This window comes from Zingiber officinale, chromosome 7B (genome assembly GCF_018446385.1).
Source record: "Zingiber officinale cultivar Zhangliang chromosome 7B, Zo_v1.1, whole genome shotgun sequence".
NCBI classification, from domain to species: Eukaryota; Viridiplantae; Streptophyta; class Magnoliopsida; order Zingiberales; family Zingiberaceae; genus Zingiber; species Zingiber officinale.
Window position 1 is genome coordinate 1,469,779 of NC_055999.1, and position 21,126 is coordinate 1,490,904.

The 21,126-nt window shown below is 39.8% G+C and overlaps 3 protein-coding genes across 3 annotated transcripts; 1 reads left to right on the forward strand and 2 right to left on the reverse strand.

The window, feature by feature from the left end:
• Positions 1 to 1,385: 1,385 nt before the first annotated feature.
• LOC122004958 (plastid-lipid-associated protein 6, chloroplastic-like) lies at positions 1,386 to 5,444 on the reverse strand. The gene is made up of 4 exons (XM_042559836.1): positions 5,160 to 5,444; positions 2,453 to 2,689; positions 2,234 to 2,360; positions 1,386 to 1,783 (listed from the first exon to the last, which is right to left on the reverse strand). The coding sequence occupies exons 1-4, from the start codon at positions 5,391 to 5,393 to the stop codon at positions 1,569 to 1,571; spliced, it is 813 nt and encodes a 270-aa protein (XP_042415770.1). The 5' UTR covers positions 5,394 to 5,444; the 3' UTR covers positions 1,386 to 1,568.
• A 72-nt stretch (positions 5,445 to 5,516) lies between these two features.
• Positions 5,517 to 6,290, reverse strand: LOC122004959. The gene has a single exon (XM_042559837.1). It carries the CDS (start codon positions 6,225 to 6,227, stop codon positions 5,688 to 5,690), a length of 540 nt encoding a protein of 179 aa, XP_042415771.1. The 5' UTR covers positions 6,228 to 6,290; the 3' UTR covers positions 5,517 to 5,687.
• Positions 6,291 to 16,919: 10,629 nt separating this feature from the next.
• On the forward strand, positions 16,920 to 21,114 carry LOC122004960 (chaperonin CPN60-2, mitochondrial-like). The gene is made up of 18 exons (XM_042559838.1): positions 16,920 to 17,159; positions 17,241 to 17,268; positions 17,462 to 17,593; positions 17,707 to 17,866; positions 17,970 to 18,145; positions 18,366 to 18,461; positions 18,811 to 18,915; positions 18,996 to 19,082; positions 19,155 to 19,244; positions 19,340 to 19,420; positions 19,496 to 19,564; positions 19,714 to 19,791; positions 19,887 to 19,982; positions 20,056 to 20,155; positions 20,260 to 20,363; positions 20,440 to 20,545; positions 20,628 to 20,706; positions 20,803 to 21,114. The coding sequence occupies exons 1-18, from the start codon at positions 17,122 to 17,124 to the stop codon at positions 20,906 to 20,908; spliced, it is 1,731 nt and encodes a 576-aa protein (XP_042415772.1). The 5' UTR covers positions 16,920 to 17,121; the 3' UTR covers positions 20,909 to 21,114.
• Positions 21,115 to 21,126: the final 12 nt, after the last annotated feature.

A 21,126-nucleotide genomic window follows, 5' to 3' on the forward strand; every position in this document is an offset into this window, starting at 1 on the left:
AAAAATATTCGATTCGTATTCGAATTTATCGAATTCGAGCCGAACTCGAACATGTTCGAACTTTTTTTCGAGCCGAACTCGAACCCAAATTATATTGTTCGAGCCGCTCACGAGCCTTAATATTTATTAATATAAGTTAAATATATATTAAATAAATAAATTTCGAGCCTTTCGAACCTATTTTCGAGTAATAATTCGAATAGTTCGCGAACATGTTCGAATATTTCGAGTCGAATTCGAACCCGAACCCTAATTCGAACCGAACTCGAACCAAACATTTTAAAATTTTCGAGCTTCGAATCGAGCTCGAACTCGAATATACCTATTTCAAGCCGAATTCGAGCCTTAAATTTTTCAGCATATTCGGCTCGATTCGATTCGTTTACACCCCTAGATGCAACAGTGATTTCGTCCAAATGGAAAAATAATCAATTCAAAAATTCAATATCTTTTTTTATTACGTTTTTCATTTATAAGAAAAATTCTTGTAAATGCATCGTTATTAGAGTTCGAACCGTGAATGTCTGAATGACAATTTAAATATCTTATCGTGATATCATAATCCCAAGGACATTCGAAAGCACCAATAAGTAGAAGTAGAAAATGGATTGAAGGCAACAGCAAGGACTACATTTGGAAGTAACAAGATGATTTCTCTAGATTTTTTATATCGTCAACCACATCATAATCCAATTAATCACATTATATCGTACAAATTCCTCTTTCCCCAAGACTCCCTACAACAATGGTAGCAACCTCCTTACTCACGAAGGCGCAAAACTTCGCCATGGATTATTCCAGGAAATAAAACGATCATTTTAAAAATATGTCTAAGCAAATAAAGGAAGACACTTATAAATTAATTGTAGTAAGGCATCCAACGATAGGACAAACCCTTAATAATAACAAAAAAAAAATTAAAAAAACTAAGCATTGGCCTGTCTTCGCCAAGCTACTACGATTTTTTCTACTCGAATTATTTATTGATAATTATTTATGCAAATCTCGCCGGAATGAGTCGACTATGGCCTACAAATCGACATCGAAGGTTTTCCCATATAATTAATTAGAAGAACTCATTTTATATTGCTACAGAAGCCTATCGGCTTCGAATAATTACCATCAATTTCCTTAGATTTGATGTCCAAGTTGCATAACTTGCACAATAGGATCTTATTATCTTAGAAGACAATGCTTACCGTGATTGTCTGCCTTGGTTATAGTAAGAGCCACTCTTTTTGACTCTGTCAAGTAATTATCAAATGCTTGGTCGATCATCCTAATTCATGTTCCCAGCTATTAATTATGAAATCCAAGACTGAGACAGTATCATCTCCTTTTGCAATGAACGTAAAGCGAAAGGTGTTACATGTTAGAATGCATTATTTGATGGGTACTTGAATCTTTATTTCCAACCTAAGCAAACAGTATGTAACAAAGTTCTTAAAATTTACAGCATGTACAATAACGAATTCATCAGTTATTTCAACGTATAAACTGAAAAACGTAGAATAATACCTGGTAGAAACTTACGAGAAAAAACTTGAAGAAGAGAAATATACTGGTGCTCATGAAATGACAAAAACTCTAAGCTCCCCTTTATCTCCTCGAGTGATGCGAGTATCTCTATCAACATAAGTGACTTCGAACTCACCACTCCTTGTATTGGAAGGAGGTCTCAGTGAATCTGGAAGACGAGGAATTTCCAGCTGTGGAAGCTGAGAGTAGCTCCCCGTGGGCTTTATAGTAGTGTTGACAAATGTTATCTTTATGTTAGAAGTCCCTGCACAGAGATGGAAGTTAATTCTTCATTGAAGTGGATTCATCAAAAAATCTAGACAGGAGAGGATGGATCAACCTCAATACATTTTTTGTTGCACTCAATTCTAATATTTTCTAAGACCAGGCAGGACAGGATGGATAACCAATTAAACTGGAAACCGGAGGTCAATCTAGTTTGATTGAATAATAAAACCATGATTTAACCGGTTCAGCGAAAAAAAACATCATACAATCCCCATGCTGGGCATGAAAATGCTAGTTGATAGAACAAAAATGGGAGAACCTAATACTGAATGGAAACAATATAGCGGCATATTTGTCTATACAAGGATAAATATAAGAGTCCATCTACCCCTGGATGCACTTTGAACTTAGAAAAATTCACAAAATGACATTTTTAGAACTCAACCTACTAATGAGAAGGTAGGCCATGATTCAAGTATATGCTTACCAATAATTTCAAGTTTGTGAGCTAAAGTAGCTGTAGCCTCAATCGGCGGAAGTGGCCATGGTGTGCCAAACTGAAGCTCCACTATGTTGTCAAAGTCCTTATTAAATATATCAATCCGTTGGAAAACCTGTATGGGAATTTACCTGGTTTGTGATTATTGCTTGCCACACAAATTATGAGTTCATACCATCCATATGAAAAGCTTTCTTTGTAGCATACCTGTCCCAGAGTTAATGGAATTAGCCTGCCTGTTGGAGGTCCAGGACGGCTTCCACCAAGCGTGCGAGAAGAGAAAGCACTGCTAAAGATTAATTTCCATCTTCCTTGAAGTTTTTCTAGGTCTCTTGTTAGATCAACTGTTCCTCCTATAGACTCAAGCTCTTTGGCAGCAGCTTCTGCTCTTCTCAGATCTTCCTCACTAGCTGCAAGGCCTCTATTCAACCCTGAAACTGCACTCTGTATTGAATTATGTATAAGAAAGCTATAAGAGGAACAGAGGATCATAAGATTAACATGCTTTTTTTGAGAATGTTCATGTACAAAAACATGTGTAATACCAAATATATGACTAGAGGCTACAAAGTATTAACAATCTTGCAGATTACATGTTTATGCTACTAATTTTCCTTTAGGGTGCTCATTGGACTTGCTTTATAAATGAAATGAATTGGTCAGGTAATGTTACGTATCACTAGAACAGATGCACATGCAAACAAAATACAGAGTTTGAGAGGATGCACACACATCAAATGGTTGAATCAGTGGACGCAAACAGATCAAATGGTTGAACCAAAGCAAATCCAGAGTTTAAGCTCATTTGCTAATACAACAAATGTTATATGGCTGGTATGGTGTATTGAATCACAGAGATCCAATAAGTAGAACTAGGATACAAAAAGAGCAGGTTAAGTATAAAAAAAAGAAATCTAATTAATTTAATAGAAAGGAGCGCCAAGGGTCCCCTTTTTATTTGATAGTAATTCTTTCTACATCTGGGATTGGATGTCTACTGGTCTACTGGACATTATTGAGTCTTACATTGCTGCTGTGTTTATTGGAATTGACCAAAACTGTGCACCCAGTGCAATGTAGAAATTGTGTTTGGTAAACTTAAAATTCATCAAATCATTTTGATATGGTGTGTTGTAAGTGGACACATAGATGACGTGTCAGTCAAAGTCAAGGTGAGGTAGTGGTCAAAGTCAGGGTGAGGTGACAGTTACGGTCAGATTCACTCAACACTATGGCTCTCAGGATAAAGCCGGCCAGCCCAGTAGACTTGAGCATCAGATTCACTCAACATTATTGAGGTTATGAGAGGTGATATAAAAAGGGGTTCTTTCCGTTGGCGAGGTATGTTGTATGCTTGATATTTTATGTTTTACGCTTGAATACGCAATGTTACGCACTCGCATTTTACTGTTCATCTTCTCCACTTTCGCTCGACCACTGTACTGACTTGAGCATCAGAGGACCTACGCCAGGAACCCCCTCCTGATTTTTGCTCTAACATTCGGTTTGCTCTTTCGAGTGTGCGCAGAGAGGAACTAGAAGGCGTGTCAGGCGTCATCGTTTCTCCCTAGCAAAGTCATCTCCCGGTCAACAGCAGCGCCTCTTTCGAGTGTGCGCAAAGAGAAACTGGAAGGCGTGCCAAGCGTCATCGTTTCTCCCTAGCATAGCCATCTCCCGGTCAACATCAGCGCCACCTGCCCAGCGAACCATCTCCACCGCTTTCAAACAGGATCACATTTCATTGCTTCTGATTCATTTATTCAAGGATGTCTGTTGACACTTTGGAACTTCTATTCACATCCCAATTTTAATTCAATATTAAAGACCAAGTTCAAAAATCAAATTTTCTTTCTTTTCAATGAACACAGTGGTTGAATGCTCGATTGGAGGCCTAACTAATGTGGAGTTCATGGATCAGTTATCAAATCAATGAGGATATTCTCAATCAACCCTAAAATTGCTTGTGCTAAATGTTAAGTTTCCTAAAAGACTGTGAGCCAATTTCTGCATGTAGGTTTACATGTAAAACTGGGAAAGCTCAGACTAGACAATTAGAGTCCACTGGCCAACTGTCTTGAATATTGCTTAGCTATAGGGAAATCAAAATTCCATCCTAGGGGTGGGAGATAATTCCTTGTTAACTACACTAGTGATTCAGAGCAAATAATCTATAGTTGGGGCCAATCTAATGTTTATCTCATATCTTGTCCTCACGAGTAGAGGAGCTATATTTGTTGGATTGGCACACTCTACTGGGCATTTTAGTTTAGTCAAAAGGCATCACTAACTTCTGGAGGGAAACTATAAAAGTCATCATCTCGTTAGAAGTTCTCTATCACAAATGATCTAAGACTCTAAGCAACTCTCTTAATGCAATAATGGGCCTTTTGGTAAGAGGAAAGAGCCCTGTTAAACTTAAAGCCATCTGATAATGCGTTTGCGCATAAGAAACTTTTCTCCTCGTGAAAATGAAATCCTACGGATACTCAAAATATTTTCAAACAATCGGAGAACTACATTCCTACAAGTGAATTCAGTTAGCAGATGCGTATCAAAGCATAAATTTGAACTTTCTACAAGAAACTCGCCAAAAGAAAACAAAGAGAGGGGGATTCGTAATGAGAATATGTAAATCAATCAATGGAAAGTGAGAAAAAGTAGGAATTTTTTTTTAGAAGCTCTCGATGAGGAAAACCGAGATGGAATGAATAGGAAACAAATACCAGACTATGCCAAGAACAAAATCAAGAAACTCTCGATGAGAAAAACCGAAATAAACTTTCTTCAAAAAAACACATAAAACCTACTACAAGTTAAAGATCGCATCAATCGAATGGTCGCACCAAGCATATCAAACAATAAGGAAACTATATTAAATAAGATCAATCCAAATCTGCGAAGCAGATCTACTCACAAGAAGCTTCAGCTTCAAGGACGCGACGGCATCCCTAGGGTCTTGCGACGGATCGAGCACCGGGGCCTCATCCAGCACCGCAGCAGCAGCTGGAACGAAGAACTTCTTCCTACGGGTCGATTTCTGCAGGGCCCCCGTTGATGGGCGAGGAAAAGGGAGAGCCGAAGAAGCAGGAGCAAAGGAACGACGACAGCCGAGCAAGGATGAAGAAGGCGGAAGGGGAAGCGAAGCCATGGGGTTCACCCGACGACACTTTAATTGTGGTGATGAAAATTGTGGTATTCGTTGCGAGTACAAATACTAATTTTCGGATTTCAAAACCAGAAATCGAGTAACAACCAATTGCCACTCGCCACGTCAACGCTCAATTTTATTTTTCTCGTTGTTTCCCTCTGGATGGAAGCTTCATACAAATACAACCCTTTTATTACACTGAGAAAAAGCAAAAAAGAATTATAAGCTTCAAGTAAATCCCGATCAAAAGCTCACAATATTTACACCCCGCGATCAGAAAGAATTTGAGGGTGATCAATTCACACTTCTAAGGAGCATATCGTTGTACTGTATCCACGAGACCTGTCTCTGCATCTTGATTTGCTCGTAGAACTTTGCTATGAACTGTTCGGCCTTGCTATCTATTCCCTCCAGTTCCTCTTCCCCTCGTACATCCTGCTCGTCCAATTCCCTCCACTCCGGCGCCACCTCGCCGTCGGAGCTGGTCTCGCCGTCGTCGATCCAGTAACCGGTCGTAGCGCTCCTGTCTTGCCCGTGAACATTGAAGAAGTAGTCCTCGTCTGCGGCAGGTGCGGCGATGCAGGGGAAGCAGAGGAACCTTGCCGAGGGCGTCTTGAAGCGGAGGATCGGCGTCTCTTCGAACGAGAACTCGCGCTCCCCGAAATGGAGCTGTTCGGCGCGACGGCCGCCGGATTTGAGGCTCTTGATGTAGTCCCCCAGGCGGAGGCCGACGAAGGCGCCGCCGCGCCTGAACGCGCCGCCCTTGCGCGTCCATAGAAGAGCCAGGCGCAGGAGCTTCCATGCGCCCGACGTTGCTCTCTTTGTTACGGCCATCGAAGCGAATTTAGCTGAAGGGAACGAGAAGAGCTTGTTATGTGGTGGTACATGGCGAGGTTGCTCTGGATTTTATAGCTTCCTTCGAGTCTTACTCGACACGCTTTGCTCGACGCGGTTTGAGTTAGACGATTATAAAAAAATTGCATGTATGCTGCGCGCTTCAATTTTATATGACCGTGAAAGCCTCTTGTGCGGTTGTGTGTGTATAAGTACGACTAAATTGGGATCAAGTGCTTTTGTACGATGAGACGAGTTAATTATGACCGATGACAGCTTGTGGCATGCGGAAACATCCAACTGCAAGCGCAAGTTCTGCGTGATTCGGTAGCTGTTGAAACTTGAAACGGTTCAGTTGAATCATTGTTTCGTCTATGTGTAGTTTATTGAAGAGTATAAGCTAAGTAGGGTACTAGTTGTCTACATCTATTGCCAATATCTCCCGTGGGAATTCCCCGTCCGAGCAATTCGCTTAGTTGGGAGGGATGAGAAAAGCGCGTCGACGAAGTACGGGTGTAGTTTCTAGAGGGAGAGAGGACGGACTCATACGTGAATTTACAGGATTATCAGCTCTGTTTTCAGTAGAAATTAGGCATGGCTGCTGCCCCTCGCAGAATGAGTTTACTTAGTCAACTGGAAAAATGAGAAGGTTGATTGATTGATCAATGTGCATTGTACCGTGAGCTGGCCAAGCCGCACAATGGAAGCCTGAGATGGTGCTGCTCTAGCTGAGCTGGCACAGCTGGTCACGACTCCAGTCAGGGTGTACTTGGTTTGCTTCCAACACGATGTGCGCTCAGGCGTAGGTTTTGGTCAGACACTAGCGGTGATTAGTCGGGTTGTAATTTATTTAATTTTTTAATAATTTAAATGTTCAATTATATATATATATATATATATATATATATATATATATGTGTGTGTGTTATTTTGTTCGGAATCTGAGTCAGAATATATATATATATATGTGTGTTATTTTGTCCGAAATCTGAGTCAAAAAAACTGTTAGGTAATATGAATAAAATGTTGACTGTATTACGACGTCTCGGAGGGGGTATGTTGAGATGACTTCTATGTTGACCAAATCGTCAGAAGTCTTCTAGTCAACGCCACTTACAACGAGCAACCGAGTTGCCCTGGTCCCTGGTATCCCGAGGCTCGAGAGAGATTCAACGAATATATAAATAACAAACTAATACTAGAATAATAAAATGAATGGAGAGTGAATACGAGAACGTACCCTGGCCCACGGGATGCCCTCGGATGGGATGCTGCTCGAGTTGTCGTGATCTGGAAAAGCAGATGACTCCGAGCAGGATGAATAGTTGGATCTGACGGCATCTACTCAAACACGACCTAGATCCGGAAGACGACATGCAGCCTGAGAGATAGTAGTGGCACGTAGGCCGATAAATAATAGCGACATGTAGGTCGGGAGATAGTAGCGACATGCAGGCCGGGAGATGCGGCACGCAAAGCGAGATATGACATTGGCACGAAGGCCAGAACACGATAGCAAGGTGCACTACAACGGTTGCTCGGGAGAGGTTGGACTGCATCAACAGCACGTGACGACGCAAATCAAGGGCGGGATCAACGTCGAACCTACAGGCAAGGGTACTGGACTATCGGATCTAGCTACAGGGGCTACCAACAGCGGTAGTGACGTTGTGAGGTCGGGCGACGATTGTGGCTGGCTGCCGTTGGAGATGGCGGCTGCATGAGAGACGGGTAAGGCCAGGGTATACCGGCGGTGCTGGCCTCGCCGGACTTGCGTGGTCGCCGACAGAAGAGCCTCTTCCCTTAAGGAAGAGAGGTGGCGTGCCCGTCCTTTACCGAGAGAGAGCAAAGCCGATTGCGACGTCGACGCCTGGGGCTGGCTGCGGAGAGAGAGGAAGAAGGTGGTGGCGGAGAAGGTAAACCAAGTTGCCTGCGTGAGGGGACGACCAATGGCGAGGCGGCGGCGAGCGATGGTCGATGCGAGGAGGGCGACGGCTTGCCTCAAGACCAAAGGCGGCTAGAGGCCTTTGCTGACGAGAGGAGAGGGAAAGCAAAGGAGGGGAGGGTGGCTCGCTTGCGACGAGGGAGAAGGCAAACACCAACGACAGTGTCGTTTTTCCTCGGTCGCGGTGGCGTGGAGCAAGGAAGAAAATGGTGTCTCCTCTAGTGGCGGAAGAAGCAAAGAAGAAATTCTTTTCCGGTTCGTGGTTACGGTGGAGGTCCTCCGATGTCATAGTGTTGGTGGCGACGGAGGTCCTCCGGCGTCATAGTGCTGGTGGCACCGAAGACATCCACGAAGAAGGAAAATGACCTCCTCTCCATGAGTGAACAATAACCTAAAAGGGGTGCTATAGTGATTTGACCAAATTGCCCCTCCTTTTTGTCCTAATTCCCTCTAAGCCGTTTAGATATATTCACATCATAGATATACAATGTTGTTAACCTGCGCGACTGCTACTTTGGCACGTCGCGACGTGACTTCTCTTCTGCTTTTGTGTTTTCTAACCAAACATGTTTAATTTGATTTTCTTTTTCTTTTCTATTTTTCAAATAACACATGTTTGGCTTTTCTTGTTTGCTTTTGCATTTTTTTCATAGAAAACTTTCTTCTTCGCAACCAAAGTCGATCTCTCTCGTCATAGGTTAACCCAAAAACTAGGGCAACCCTATTTCACTGCCGCGGCGTCGTCCTCACCCTACGTCGTTGGTCCTCGCTCTCAAATCCTCATGCGGTTGCGAAGCTTTTAGATCCTCGTGCCTCTCACCATCTCTCTCGTCAAAACTTCGACGAGAAGCTAGGGCAACCCTATTTCACCGTCGCGACGCTGTCCTTGCCCCTTCTGTGTTCCTCGCTCTCAGACTCATACTGGGTCGTGAAGCTTCCAGAACCTTGCGCCCTCACCATCTCTCTCATCAAACCTACGAAGATAAACTAGGGCAACCCTATTTCGCCGTCGCGACACTATACTTGTCCCTCTAGTGTTCCTTGCTCTCAGATCCTCGTGCAGCCATGAAGCTTCCGGATTGCGCCCTTCAGTACTGCCCCATTATTCTCGTTGTCGACCTCTTGCCGCAGCCTCTCTCTGTGAGACTCTTTGTTCATAGTTTTTCTCTCTTCCCATCTTAGGGCTTAAAGTATTCTGTGATTTAATTACATTGATTATGGTCATTCTCATTTCTATTTCTACAAGCCTTTAGAGGATGAATTCTTATTAATGTGGGAACAATATAGTAAGCTTCTTGAAGTCATAACTTTTGACTTGGGCATTAGAATGAGATGTTCTACATGCCAAATCGAAGTTCATTCAAATTTTTAGAATATTCTGGTGTTGGTTTTAGAAGATCAACACCACAGTGGTACTGATCTTCTAAAACCAACACTACTCCTATAAGTTAGAGTTAGGTCAACACCGCAGTGGTGCTAATCAAGTGCCCGTATTGCTTCCAGGTGTCTGGAAGGTGCCACATTAGCAAACGGTTAGATCGAAGATGAAGGCTATAAAAAGAGCATTGATGCTCGAAGTTGGAAATAACATTGGAAATAACACACTCATTCAATACTTTCGTTTAATTTTGTTTTTACTTGTTAGGGTCGATTTGTAGCTAGGGGGGTGAATAGCTCGTCGCACTTCATTGTCTTGCTTTGATGATGATGATATGCAGCGGAAATACATGCAAAGACCACACTCACAACGCTAACGTTAGGATCACTACAAGAAAATTGGGATTCTACAACACTTAAACGACAACGCTTTTTATAAAAAAACGTTGTCTATTTTTTTTTAACAACGCTTTTAGTGAAAAGCGTTGTCTATTTCATTATTTCTTATTAATAGACATCGCTTTTCTAAAAATCGTTGTCTATTAGTGATTTTTACTGGTCAAAGACAACGCTTCGTAAAAAGCGTTGTCTATTAGACTGATTTTTAGTGTCTACGACAACGTTTTATAAAAAGTGTTGTCTATGTTTAAAATCTCATCTAAATCTTGATTAATACAATCCGTTGGATCTAAATCTTGATTAATACAAACCGTTGGATCTAGGTAAGGAGTAGAAAATCCGAACCCTTCTCCCAACTTCTATCTTCGATCGTTTTTTATCCCGAACCCTTCTCCCAACTCCTCATCTCACGCGGCTCCATCCAACTCCTCTCCGGCAAACTCCTCTCCGGCCTCCAGATCCGGGGCGTCGACGGACTCCTACATCGTCAAATGTTTATTACATCGTCGTCGTCTTAGATCGTTACCATGAGTGAGTATAAAGGGGGAGTCAAAGAGCTGCAAGAGCTTTTCCACCCTTCACATTCGCTTCACCGCCTTCACTGGTGAGTTACGCTGCAACTTCCTTCAATTCGTACGTAGAGAGATCTTAGAATCCTATGTGCGTTTGTGATTTTTGTGTTGTTAGGCGCGTGATGGCACGACATTTTCTCTCTTTCGCCTAGATTTTATTTCTTTTTGGTCGCTCGCGTGTCATGATTCTCGGTGGAGCTGTCAGTCCAATCTAATGTAGCAGGGAGATCAAGTGTTCGATGAAGTGCTATCATTAAAACACTTTCATAACTTCAAGATGTCAGCCTCGTGTATGAAATCAAATTCAGTCAATACGAAAAAGCATATCTTTAGCAAAGTTTGTGTTTATTGCGTGATCTTGTGTCGTGTTATCCATTCAATATCTTATTGTTCATTTGCTTTCCTTGTTTAGGATCAACACAACCTGACTTTCCGTACATGTGTGTGATTAAGTACTAATGGAGTTTTGCTCTTCTCCACTACATCATTGTCTTATGGCAAAAAGGTGGCTTTTCCTCTTGCATTATTATATCTACAGTTTGAACTTAACGGCCATCTAATTAGAGTTTATCAGACACTCTCTCATGCATTTACTCGTCTTCGAGTTATTATTTCTAAGCATCAAAACTCAAGCTAGCTGTCCTTTTTTTGTTCCACAAGTAAGCACACCTTACAATGCAGTTCCATTGAACTATCCAGTAGCTATATTGGTCATGTTGGTTGTTCGGATGGGAGTAACAATGCCTGATGATAATGCTATTAGAAAGAGATAAACTATATATGGATTTGCACAACAGCTACTTACTGAAACAACGATTTGTATTAATATTAGTGATCTGGTATGCTTTTCTTTTTTTCTTTTTTGAAAAAAAAAATGATTTTCAGGGCAGCAGCGGTGTCACTATCAAAAACACCAACCTGGCAAAAACACCAACCTGGCTTTGATCGTCGGAATATACGATGTCTCAAATTATTTGAAATAAACTATTTAAAATATGCAAAGTCAATATTGATTTTTTTTTCCTCATTAATGTTCACAGTTCACACAAGCAGAGTATTCTCGAGAAGAAATTAATGAGGTGCGATCGGAGTTGGCAGAATGTATACAAGATCATATTTATGAATAGGTGCGTTCAAATTTATGTAAGTTCATTACCTTGTTTTAGCTAAGGTTTATATATTTATTTGCATAAGTACCAGAAATATGAATTTCGGGCTATATTGAGTTTCTACCCTTCATTTTAGCTTTTCTAATGACTCCATACAAATAAATTAGAAAGACGCACAGTTTAAGAACGGGAAAACTACCAAATGAGTTTCATGTTGAGCTACAAGTTTAGACATCATTATGTTTGCATTCCATGAAATCATTTGTTGCTATCATATAACACATGCCTCAAATTGAGATTTTTCTTTGAAATAAACGTTATGAATGAGTTTATATATTTTGAATTATAGATATCATTGAGAGGGAGAATGAGTAAGATATCGAAGAGTTCATTTTGTAAACAACTATCCTTTATGCTCATTTACAATTTAGATGTATCACTATAATTTGATATTGAATGTATATGAATTAATTGTCAACACATGGATGAAATGATCATATATTCATAGATGCATCCTACACAAATGATTAGATAATATATTAAAAACAATAAAGGAATACTAACCTCCATAGGCATTAGGAAAACTACCACGTTTAAGTAAATTTTTTAATATTATGTAAATTTAAATTCTTAATTATTCATACTTACTGTCCTTTTTAATGTCTCTAACTTTGTTCTTCTACACATATTGACTATCCTTCCCCATAATTATTTCTTAACTATATCTCAATTTAAATTTAAGTGATTCCTTTTAACAAGTAAAAGATGATTTCGCTCATCCGAACTTTTCTTATTGTGAGCCTATAACGAGATAAAAGGAGATAAATTATGTACCGAGCGACCTCCTAAATTAAACTATTCCTCTTAAGAACATAGAAGACATAGTGAACTTTGTTGGATATATGTATGATAGTTTTTGAATTTTGAATTGGAGTTCCATATTTTTCAATTAGGAAAATATTGAATTGATCCCTTGTATTTTCTATGCTTCATCTTGTTTTTCCTCTGCATCCTGTTTTTTATGATCATTATGCCAGTTATAAGGTATTTCCTTTGGTACGGTTGCATGGATTGGCTATCAAATAACACAATACATTTATTTGTTATGAACATAACTGGTAAGTGGTATATGCTGCTTCCTGACTAGGTCCTAAAATCTCCTTTACCAAACCAATTACGACATTGGCACTCTATCCAGCTCATCTTGTTGCTGTATCATGGGTTTTGAAGACGTCTCCATATATATTACATTGATTTCATGTATCAGCTAAAGTTGACCCAAAAAGATGTCTGTTTACATTTAATTGCTAATATTTTTAAGTGAGATAGTTATTTCACTTTAATTGTCAGAGAGATAGCTATGTGCTTTATGTTATGAACCCTAGAGGAAACCTTGCCCATCTATCAAATCCTTCTAATGCATAAATGACATGCAGGTCCTTTGTTTTCTCAAGAGCTTTAGTTACATGTGCCAAGACACTGCTAATGAAGGTATCCACTCTAATCATTCAGCCACTTGGTTTCTTCATCATTTACTCTTTTATTGACTCTGAACTTACTATCCATTGGATTCCTTCAGAAAAACAGAAACACCTACTGCACATGTTTTGCTTTTCACTTCCCTCAAGTTGACTATAGATTGTCTGATTAATGAACTTCCATGATGATAAACTGTGCGTCTTTGGCTATCAAAGGCCCTCCAAGTAGGAACACTCCAAGTAGCAAAGTTTCACATTTTGAACTCGTTTATTTTGATTTGAAATGTCTACAACTTTTACTAATGTTTGATGGTAAAATTTGGTGTTTGGTTCTTTATGCAACTTTTTGGAAGTTTATGCTCGGAAGTTTCTTATATGGGTTGCTCACCTTTTTGGTACCTCCATTTAGCCTTGTGTAGCGAAATCACTCGTTTCCCTTTGAACATAATTGAAGAAAATTTCATGAACGATGGTTGCTAGTCTTTTTTAATCCTCTCTTGGTTTTCCCAAAAAAACAACAAGGGAATTCAAGTCAGTTGATGGTTTGATACTCTGCTGCTGCAAATGAGAGCTTATAGGCTTCCATTTTCCAGCACTTGTTGCATCTGTGTTATGACTTGTAGGTACTGATTTGTTGAACCACTCGAGATACACACCAAGTTTAGAAGATCTTAAAAGTGCATATGTCATAATTGAAGCCATTGTGGAATCTGAAGTAAAAAAAAAATAGTTATTTTCATAACTTGATAGGATTTCAAAAGTTTATGCAATTTTAGCATCTAATACTAGTTCTCCAATGATTGTTCATCTAATATTGCTTGTGAGTATTCATTCATTCGTCTCCAATGATTGTTTTGTTTCTTTTGAGAGCCGTCAGTAATGCTCATGTATTGACTTGAAACATATTATTGCTACTTTTGTAGGTGGATACAGGACAGTCGAGATCAGTACACTAAGGAGCGTCTGGATTCAGTAATTGATCAGTACACTAAGCGTCTGGATTCAGTAACTACTGTACTGTTTTGAGTAAACAGATTGTTGGCTACTTCTTCAGTATTCAGTAGCTACTTCTTAGAAGTAAACAGATTGTAGCTGTTCAAAATAGATTTTTTGTGCCCTTTTGTTTTATATGTGAATATCACTATATACTTTGAAACAGAATTAGTGGTAATTTTGATATTTACTAGCTTCTCATGTAATTAAATACTAATATTACTTCAACGTCAGATTTCTATTATTTTGAAATCATTAACTGAGTTGATTATATGTAAAATTCGAATCTAGACATGGTAAAAGAAAAATAATAGTTTCGTAAATATAAAAATAATGATTTTTAAATAATTTTTTTTTATTTTTTTTCTTTAAAACGACAACGCTTTTAAAGCGTTGCAAAAAATGTTGTCTTTGTAAAAAAAACAACAACGCTTTAAAAGCATTGCAAAATGTTGCCTTTGCATAAACCGACAACGCTTTTAAAGCGTTGCAAAAGCGTTGTCGTTGCTACAAACGACAACGCTTTAAAAGCGTTGTCGTTGAGCAGACTTTTAACAACAGTGCCTTTAACAACGCTTTTTCAGGCATAAAGACAACGCTTTAAAAGCGTTGTCTATTAGCTTTTTTCTTGTAGTGGATTTACTTGATATTCACCTCAAGAAGTGGTGACTAATTCAAGGATCTGACCCTCACTCACTCATCTATTAATAAAACACTTCTTCTCGGTAACTACCGAAGATGGAGAAGTCTTGTACAACTTCTCAATACAAGAAGAAAGAAAACAAACTTATACAATATAAATCTTACAAGATTTACAAGACCCTAGTTTGCTTCTCCGTCTCTGACTCTTGTTTGAAGAAGGAGATCTTAGTAGTGTGTTTACTAGTCTTGGACTAACAACCTGAGGGTTGTAATCAAGTAAATTATCACCTTTTTTTTATGTTTGCATTTTATTATTAAAGTGTCTGCCCTTGCTATTTCATTAGTAAGAGAAATAATTGTTATTTTAATTGCAGGTATGTTATTCACCTCTCCCCCTCTAGCTCTATGAACCTCTTTTATCGTACTAACAATGCCACCTAGAGTAGACACCAAGTAAGATATTTTTGTACTCGTTGGAAATTAACTACAAGACCTATTGAATAATCATTCATGTAAGTACCAATTTGCGCCAACCCATGGAGGTTGATAGAGTTGCTTCATTTTGTGACAAAATGTGAAACTGTCACCCCCTCTAGGGTGGCCCCACACTTATTGGAAAGAGATAAATCAAGAGGGTTTCACCCAATAATAGTAGCACATGCATGGGTGAGACAACCAGTCGGGCATTCTGCACCCGTTGGGAATCATTCCCGAGCTTAATACCCTTGCATGAACCATCTGCGCCAGCACGACCCCTCTAGGACGAGCCCCACACATTCTAAAAAGAGATAAATCACAGAGGACATTTGCCTTAGCACAACAGTCCTTTACATGGGAAGATCGGAATCCAATGAAATATTTTTGCACCCGCTCAGAATTGACCCCAAAATCTATTGGGGCAAACACCATGCATGTACCAACCACGCCAACCAGTGGGGGTCGACAAAGTTGCTTCATTGGAACAAAAGGTGAAGTCGTCACCTTAGTAGTCTCTCTAGGGTGGTCTCACCCTCTCTGGAAAGGGATAAACCATGAGGGGTATTTGCCCTAGTGCAGTCATTCTTTGCATGGGGAGAGTTGTTTCATTGCAGCAAAAAGGTGATAACCCTCACCCGGGGTCCTTCCAAGATTGCCCCATGCGATTTAGAAGAGAGGTAAATCATGAGGGGTTCATCTATTATAGTGACCTTTTACATGAGGGGTCAGGTGAGCTATAATGCATTTCACACACGTTGAGAATTAACCCCATGACCTTTTGCAACAATACCACATACAAGTATCAACTATGTCAGCCCATAGGAGCAAGGGGCATGTTATTTCATTGGAGCAAAGGTAATATTGCTCATCCTAAGCAGTCTAATATCGTTGATCTCACGATAAGATATAGACGGAGAATTCATAAGGATATTTTACTCTAGTGTAATGATTCTTTATATGAAGAGATAAAACACTCAAGGAGTTATTTTGTACGTGTAGAAGAGAGAGGGAAAAAAAAGAATGTGTTGCTGGTATGAAAGGCAAAATGAGAATTAGGTGCACTAAAATAGTAGTACGCCTTTTAGGCATTCGGAAACCTTAAGTGCACCCTTGACAAATTACTAACTTATTAATGCAACGTGAGAACCCACTTATTGCTCCTCCGTGACATGATGTAAGAGTTAGGAGATAGAGTCCCCTCGGATGGGTCTAGTGGCTAGCGCAAGAGGTGTTGTCACAATGAAATCTAGGGTTTAAATCTCGGTAAAATCGAGTAAATACCTCCTTTATGTGTTAGTCATTATTCCAAAGACTAATAATCGTCTTGATTTACCTTCTCCGTGTTGATCTTGAGACGGATTGACAAGGACATTAGAGGTGAATGTATTCATTATTTTTTTTTTTCCAGAGCTAGGAGGTAGAATTCATTCCCAAGTAATCGAGATTCTCATATAGGACGTATTAGGACGATCGAACTATTGTTGATGTTGGAATGTTACGCAAGAGCCATCTTAGTTTTTGAATTTAATAATTTATTCGATGGACGGAATAGGTGGCGGATTGACCGACCGTTCACCTTATCACATCACAAGAAGGCGTCTGCGGTCTGCCATCTTAACGAACGGTCCAGATTCCGTTCACGTAGCAAGGCATCAAGGACATCTGACTAATGTTTGTTTGAAAAGTAAAAACAGAAAGTCCGAGACCCTAAACCCTAGCGAAGACGCACACCGCACCTACTGGGTTCTTCGAGTCTCGAAGGTTCGTCTCCTCCCCGCCCACCGCCGTCGTCTTCCCTTCCCCTTTATTTAATCCTCAGAAAGCTGCTCTTCCACTTGTTCTTCTCCACGGAATTATCGGATACTGCCGATAGGCCTATTTTGTTCGCTCCTCGATCCGACCATGTATCGCGTCGTTGCCTCCCTCGCATCCAAGGCTAGGTAAGTTTTATTTACCAGAAAGAAATGTACCAGTTTGTCCGTGTTCTATGGTGATATCTAACTTGGCTTTTCTGCCTTTAGGGTTACCGGAGGTAACAGCAGCCGCCAGGTATGAATGTCAGGATTTTCGTGATTGTGATGAATTTTATGGTCATTAATGTTTTCGCATATTGAGTTTTCTTTTTGACAAGGTTTTTGTTTTTGAATTGCGATCATGAGGATATGTTTGGGGGTGATGATTGAAATAGCTGTCGGATTATTGACGATTGTATGAGTATACGATTTATTGTTTGTTGGGTTAGATTGGAAGTAGACTTGGTTGGAGTAGAAACTATGCCGCGAAAGATATCAGATTCGGTGTGGATGCGCGTGCTTTGATGCTCAAGGGTGTGGAAGATCTTGCTGATGCGGTGAAGGTGACTATGGGCCCAAAGGTATTGTTTGTTCTGTCAAAGATCATTCATGTGATCAAGAAGATGTGCGTTTCGTGAATCGTGATACAGTGAGTTAATATTTGATTCGTTTCCCTCCTGCTATTGGTTTGAAGGGACGAAATGTTGTTATTGAGCAAAGCTTTGGCGCACCCAAAGTGACAAAAGATGGCGTAACAGTAGCAAAGAGCATTGAATTCAAGGATAAAATAAAAAATGTGGGTGCCAGCCTTGTGAAGCAAGTCGCCAACGCAACCAACGATGTTGCTGGTGATGGTAAGTGAAATTTTTGTGTGTTCTTTGGTAATGTTGAGTTATTTGTTAAATGATTTGGCTGCATTCTTTTTGGTTGATGTCTTTTTTCCCTCAATGTATACAGGAACAACTTGTGCTACGATTCTTACAAGAGCAATATTTGCTGAAGGATGCAAGTCAGTAGCAGCTGGAATGAATGCAATGGACTTGAGACGTGGTATCACCATGGCAGTTGATGCTGTTGTGACTAACTTGAAAGCCAGAGCAAAGTTGATTAGCACATCAGAGGAGATAGCCCAGGTACTCAGTCTGGTATCTAGAATGCTCTCTGGTATCTAGAATATCATAAATCATAATACTGCAAAAAATCCATGGAAAAGCATCATCGAAACTTTGGAAGGTTGCACCTTCTGATTTTGTACCTTTTTAATTCTGATTACATCATTGGCGGGAGCTTCGTGCACCGGATTGCCCTTTTTTTTATTGCATTATTGACAACTTAATTGATTTTCCTTCAAAGGTTGGCACAATATCAGCCAATGGAGAAAGGGAAATCGGGGAACTAATTGCAAAAGCTATGGAGAAAGTTGGCAGAGAGGGAGTTATCACAGTCTCAGTAAGTGACATATTCTAGGTGGTGAAATTTTATGTTATTTCTGTTTGTTGTCTGCTTGCTTTTTTTGTTTCATTTAATAACATTCAGTTCTGTTTCTCTTCCACTATATCTGCAAGTAATATTGTCAGTTCACCCTCCATCTGCCATTCTCCATATGAAAATGACGGTGGAAAATACTACTGTATTAGATAGCTACTTCGAATGTTATCTGCCATTCCTTTGTTTTATGCTCCAGGAAAATAAAATATTTGTGATTGTGCATTCTGTGGACTCTGTCTGCTTGTTAGTCCTTGTTAAAAATTTTGTTGAGCTATCTTTTTTGGCTTATAAATTGATATGCCTTGTTAAGGATGGGAAAACTCTCTGTGATGAACTGGAAGTTGTTGAAGGAATGAAACTTGACAGAGGATACATATCACCATATTTCATTACTGACCACAAGAACCAAAAATGTGTAAGAAGCATATCTGATCAAGTGCTTTTCATTCAGGTAATGTTTCTTATTGCTTCAGAATCTCATTTCCTATTTTGCAGGAACTTGAAGATCCTCTTATTTTGATACATGAGAAGAAGATCTCAAACATCAATGCAGTAGTTAAGGTGTTAGAATTGGCATTGAAGGTGAAGTATCTTGATTCATAATGTGGTACAGTTCATATGACAAATACTGATGCTTTTCTTCTGTGTGCTTAGAAACAAAAACCTTTGCTAATTGTCGCTGAAGATGTAGAAAGTGATGCTCTTGCAACTTTGATTCTTAATAAGATTCGTGCTGGAATCAAGGTCAAGAATGCACTTTTTCTGTGTATTGGTAATTGAATTCAGTTTTGCTCCTAGATTCATCATATTCCAGCACTGACCCAGTTTTTATTGTATAGGTTTGTGCGGTTAAGGCCCCTGGTTTTGGGGAGAACAGGAAAGCCAGTTTGCATGATCTTGCCACACTCACAGGGGGATCTGTCAGTACAACTTTATGATAGACGTTGTTTTGTGATCATTAATATATAGTGACAGTTATTTACTTGATGGTTTAGGTCATAACGGAAGAACTTGGCATGAATCTTGAGAAAGTGGAACTTGAAATGCTTGGAGCTTGCAAAAAGGTGTTGCTATATATTTTTTTTTCTTTCTTTATTTGTCTATGTCTTAGAGTCAGTACCCTATTTCCTGAACTGGGAACTGATCAGTGACAGTGTCATTAGTAAAGGGGTCCAATTCAAGGTATCTGATTCATAAATGGTTTTAAGTATAGGTGACAATCTCAAAAGATGACACTGTGATTCTACATGGTTTGGGTGACAAACAGGCTATTGAAGAGAGATCCCAGCAGGTCAGTTCCTTCTACCTGATCAATAACAAGGTGAAATAAATTAATGGACTCATGTTTGTATTTAACTAATGATTTTAAACGTCCTTTCATGCCAGATACGATCTGCCATTGAATTGAGCACTTCGGATTATGACAAAGAAAAGTTACAAGAGAGGTTGGCTAAACTTTCTGGTGGAGTTGCTGTCCTTAAGGTAATCATTCAAGTTAGAGAATCACTTCCATGACTTGCACGCTATATATCTCATTCACATATCGTCATTGCAGATTGGAGGGGCTAGTGAATTGGAAGTTGGTGAGAAAAAGGACAGGGTGACAGATGCTCTTAACGCAACAAAAGCTGCTGTCGAAGAGGGCATTGTACCAGGTAACTGGTTTTCCATAATCCTTGTTTTTTGTTCATTCCTAGATTTTTTTTAAAAATTTATTTTCTTCACAATACTTAGAAGTATACTCGTTTGTTGTTTTTAGGTGGTGGCGTTGCGCTTCTTTATGCATCTAAGGACCTGGATAAGTTGCAGACAGCCAACTTCGACCAGAAGATTGGCGTCCAAATAATTCAGAACGCCTTAAAGGTCCTTCACAATCTTTTTGAACTAAACTTTGCGGCTTATTATGCCATATTTCTAACTTTCTGTTCTGAACTTTCAGTCTCCAGTACATACAATTGCTTCCAATGCTGGAGCAGAGGGAGCGGTGGTCGTCGGCAAGCTTTTAGAACAAGATAACGTCGACCTTGGTTATGATGCAGCTAAAGGTCACATTAATTCCACTCAAGTTTCTTAAAGCAGTCTTGAGATGCTAGTTAAAAACTTTGCTGATGTTTCCTTTACATCCAGGTGATTATGTCGACATGGTGAAAGCCGGCATAATTGATCCCTTGAAGGTTATCAGAACTGCTTTAGTAGATGCTGCAAGGCAAGTAAAATGATGTTTGCTCTGCCTTCCCAACCAAAAATCCCACATGGCTCATTACATCCAAACTCATGTTTACATGCGTCTGTTTTATTTCAGCGTTTCTTCATTGTTGACTACTACGGAAGCTGTAGTCGTCGAACTACCAAAGGATGAGAAGGATGATGCTGCTGCGGGCGCGGGCATGGGCGGAATGCCTTACTAATTTCGTCCAAGTATGCAATTTCGTTAGATTGTCAAGTCAGGATTTGTGTCATATTGCATGGCAGCTTTCTTTGTGATAGTAGTTGAGGCTAGTGTTAATGCTGAAAGCCAGTGAGTCGAGCGTCTCTTGTCGCTGCCAAATTATTCTGTTTCAAAATGATTATTACCATTGCAATAATGGAAGACAAAAATATAGACGTCATTTAATTGGAAGGTTGT

Excerpts from the sequence above, each read along its gene's own strand:
- LOC122004958 (XM_042559836.1), bottom strand. The coding sequence starts at position 5,393 with ATGGCTTCGCTTCCCCTTCCGCCTTCTTCATCCTTGCTCGGCTGTCGT. Across the intron at positions 2,690-5,159 it reads CCTTGAAGCTGAAGCTTCTT|AGTGCAGTTTCAGGGTTGAA; the intron begins GTGAGTAGATCT and ends AATTCAATACAG. Across the intron at positions 2,361-2,452 it reads TTCCATTAACTCTGGGACAG|GTTTTCCAACGGATTGATAT; the intron begins GTATGCTACAAA and ends ATTCCCATACAG.
- LOC122004959 (XM_042559837.1), bottom strand. The coding sequence starts at position 6,227 with ATGGCCGTAACAAAGAGAGCAACGTCGGGCGCATGGAAGCTCCTGCGC.
- LOC122004960 (XM_042559838.1), top strand. The coding sequence starts at position 17,122 with ATGTATCGCGTCGTTGCCTCCCTCGCATCCAAGGCTAG. Across the intron at positions 18,146-18,365 it reads CATCAGAGGAGATAGCCCAG|GTTGGCACAATATCAGCCAA; the intron begins GTACTCAGTCTG and ends TTTCCTTCAAAG. Across the intron at positions 19,792-19,886 it reads TTGAAGAGAGATCCCAGCAG|ATACGATCTGCCATTGAATT; the intron begins GTCAGTTCCTTC and ends CTTTCATGCCAG.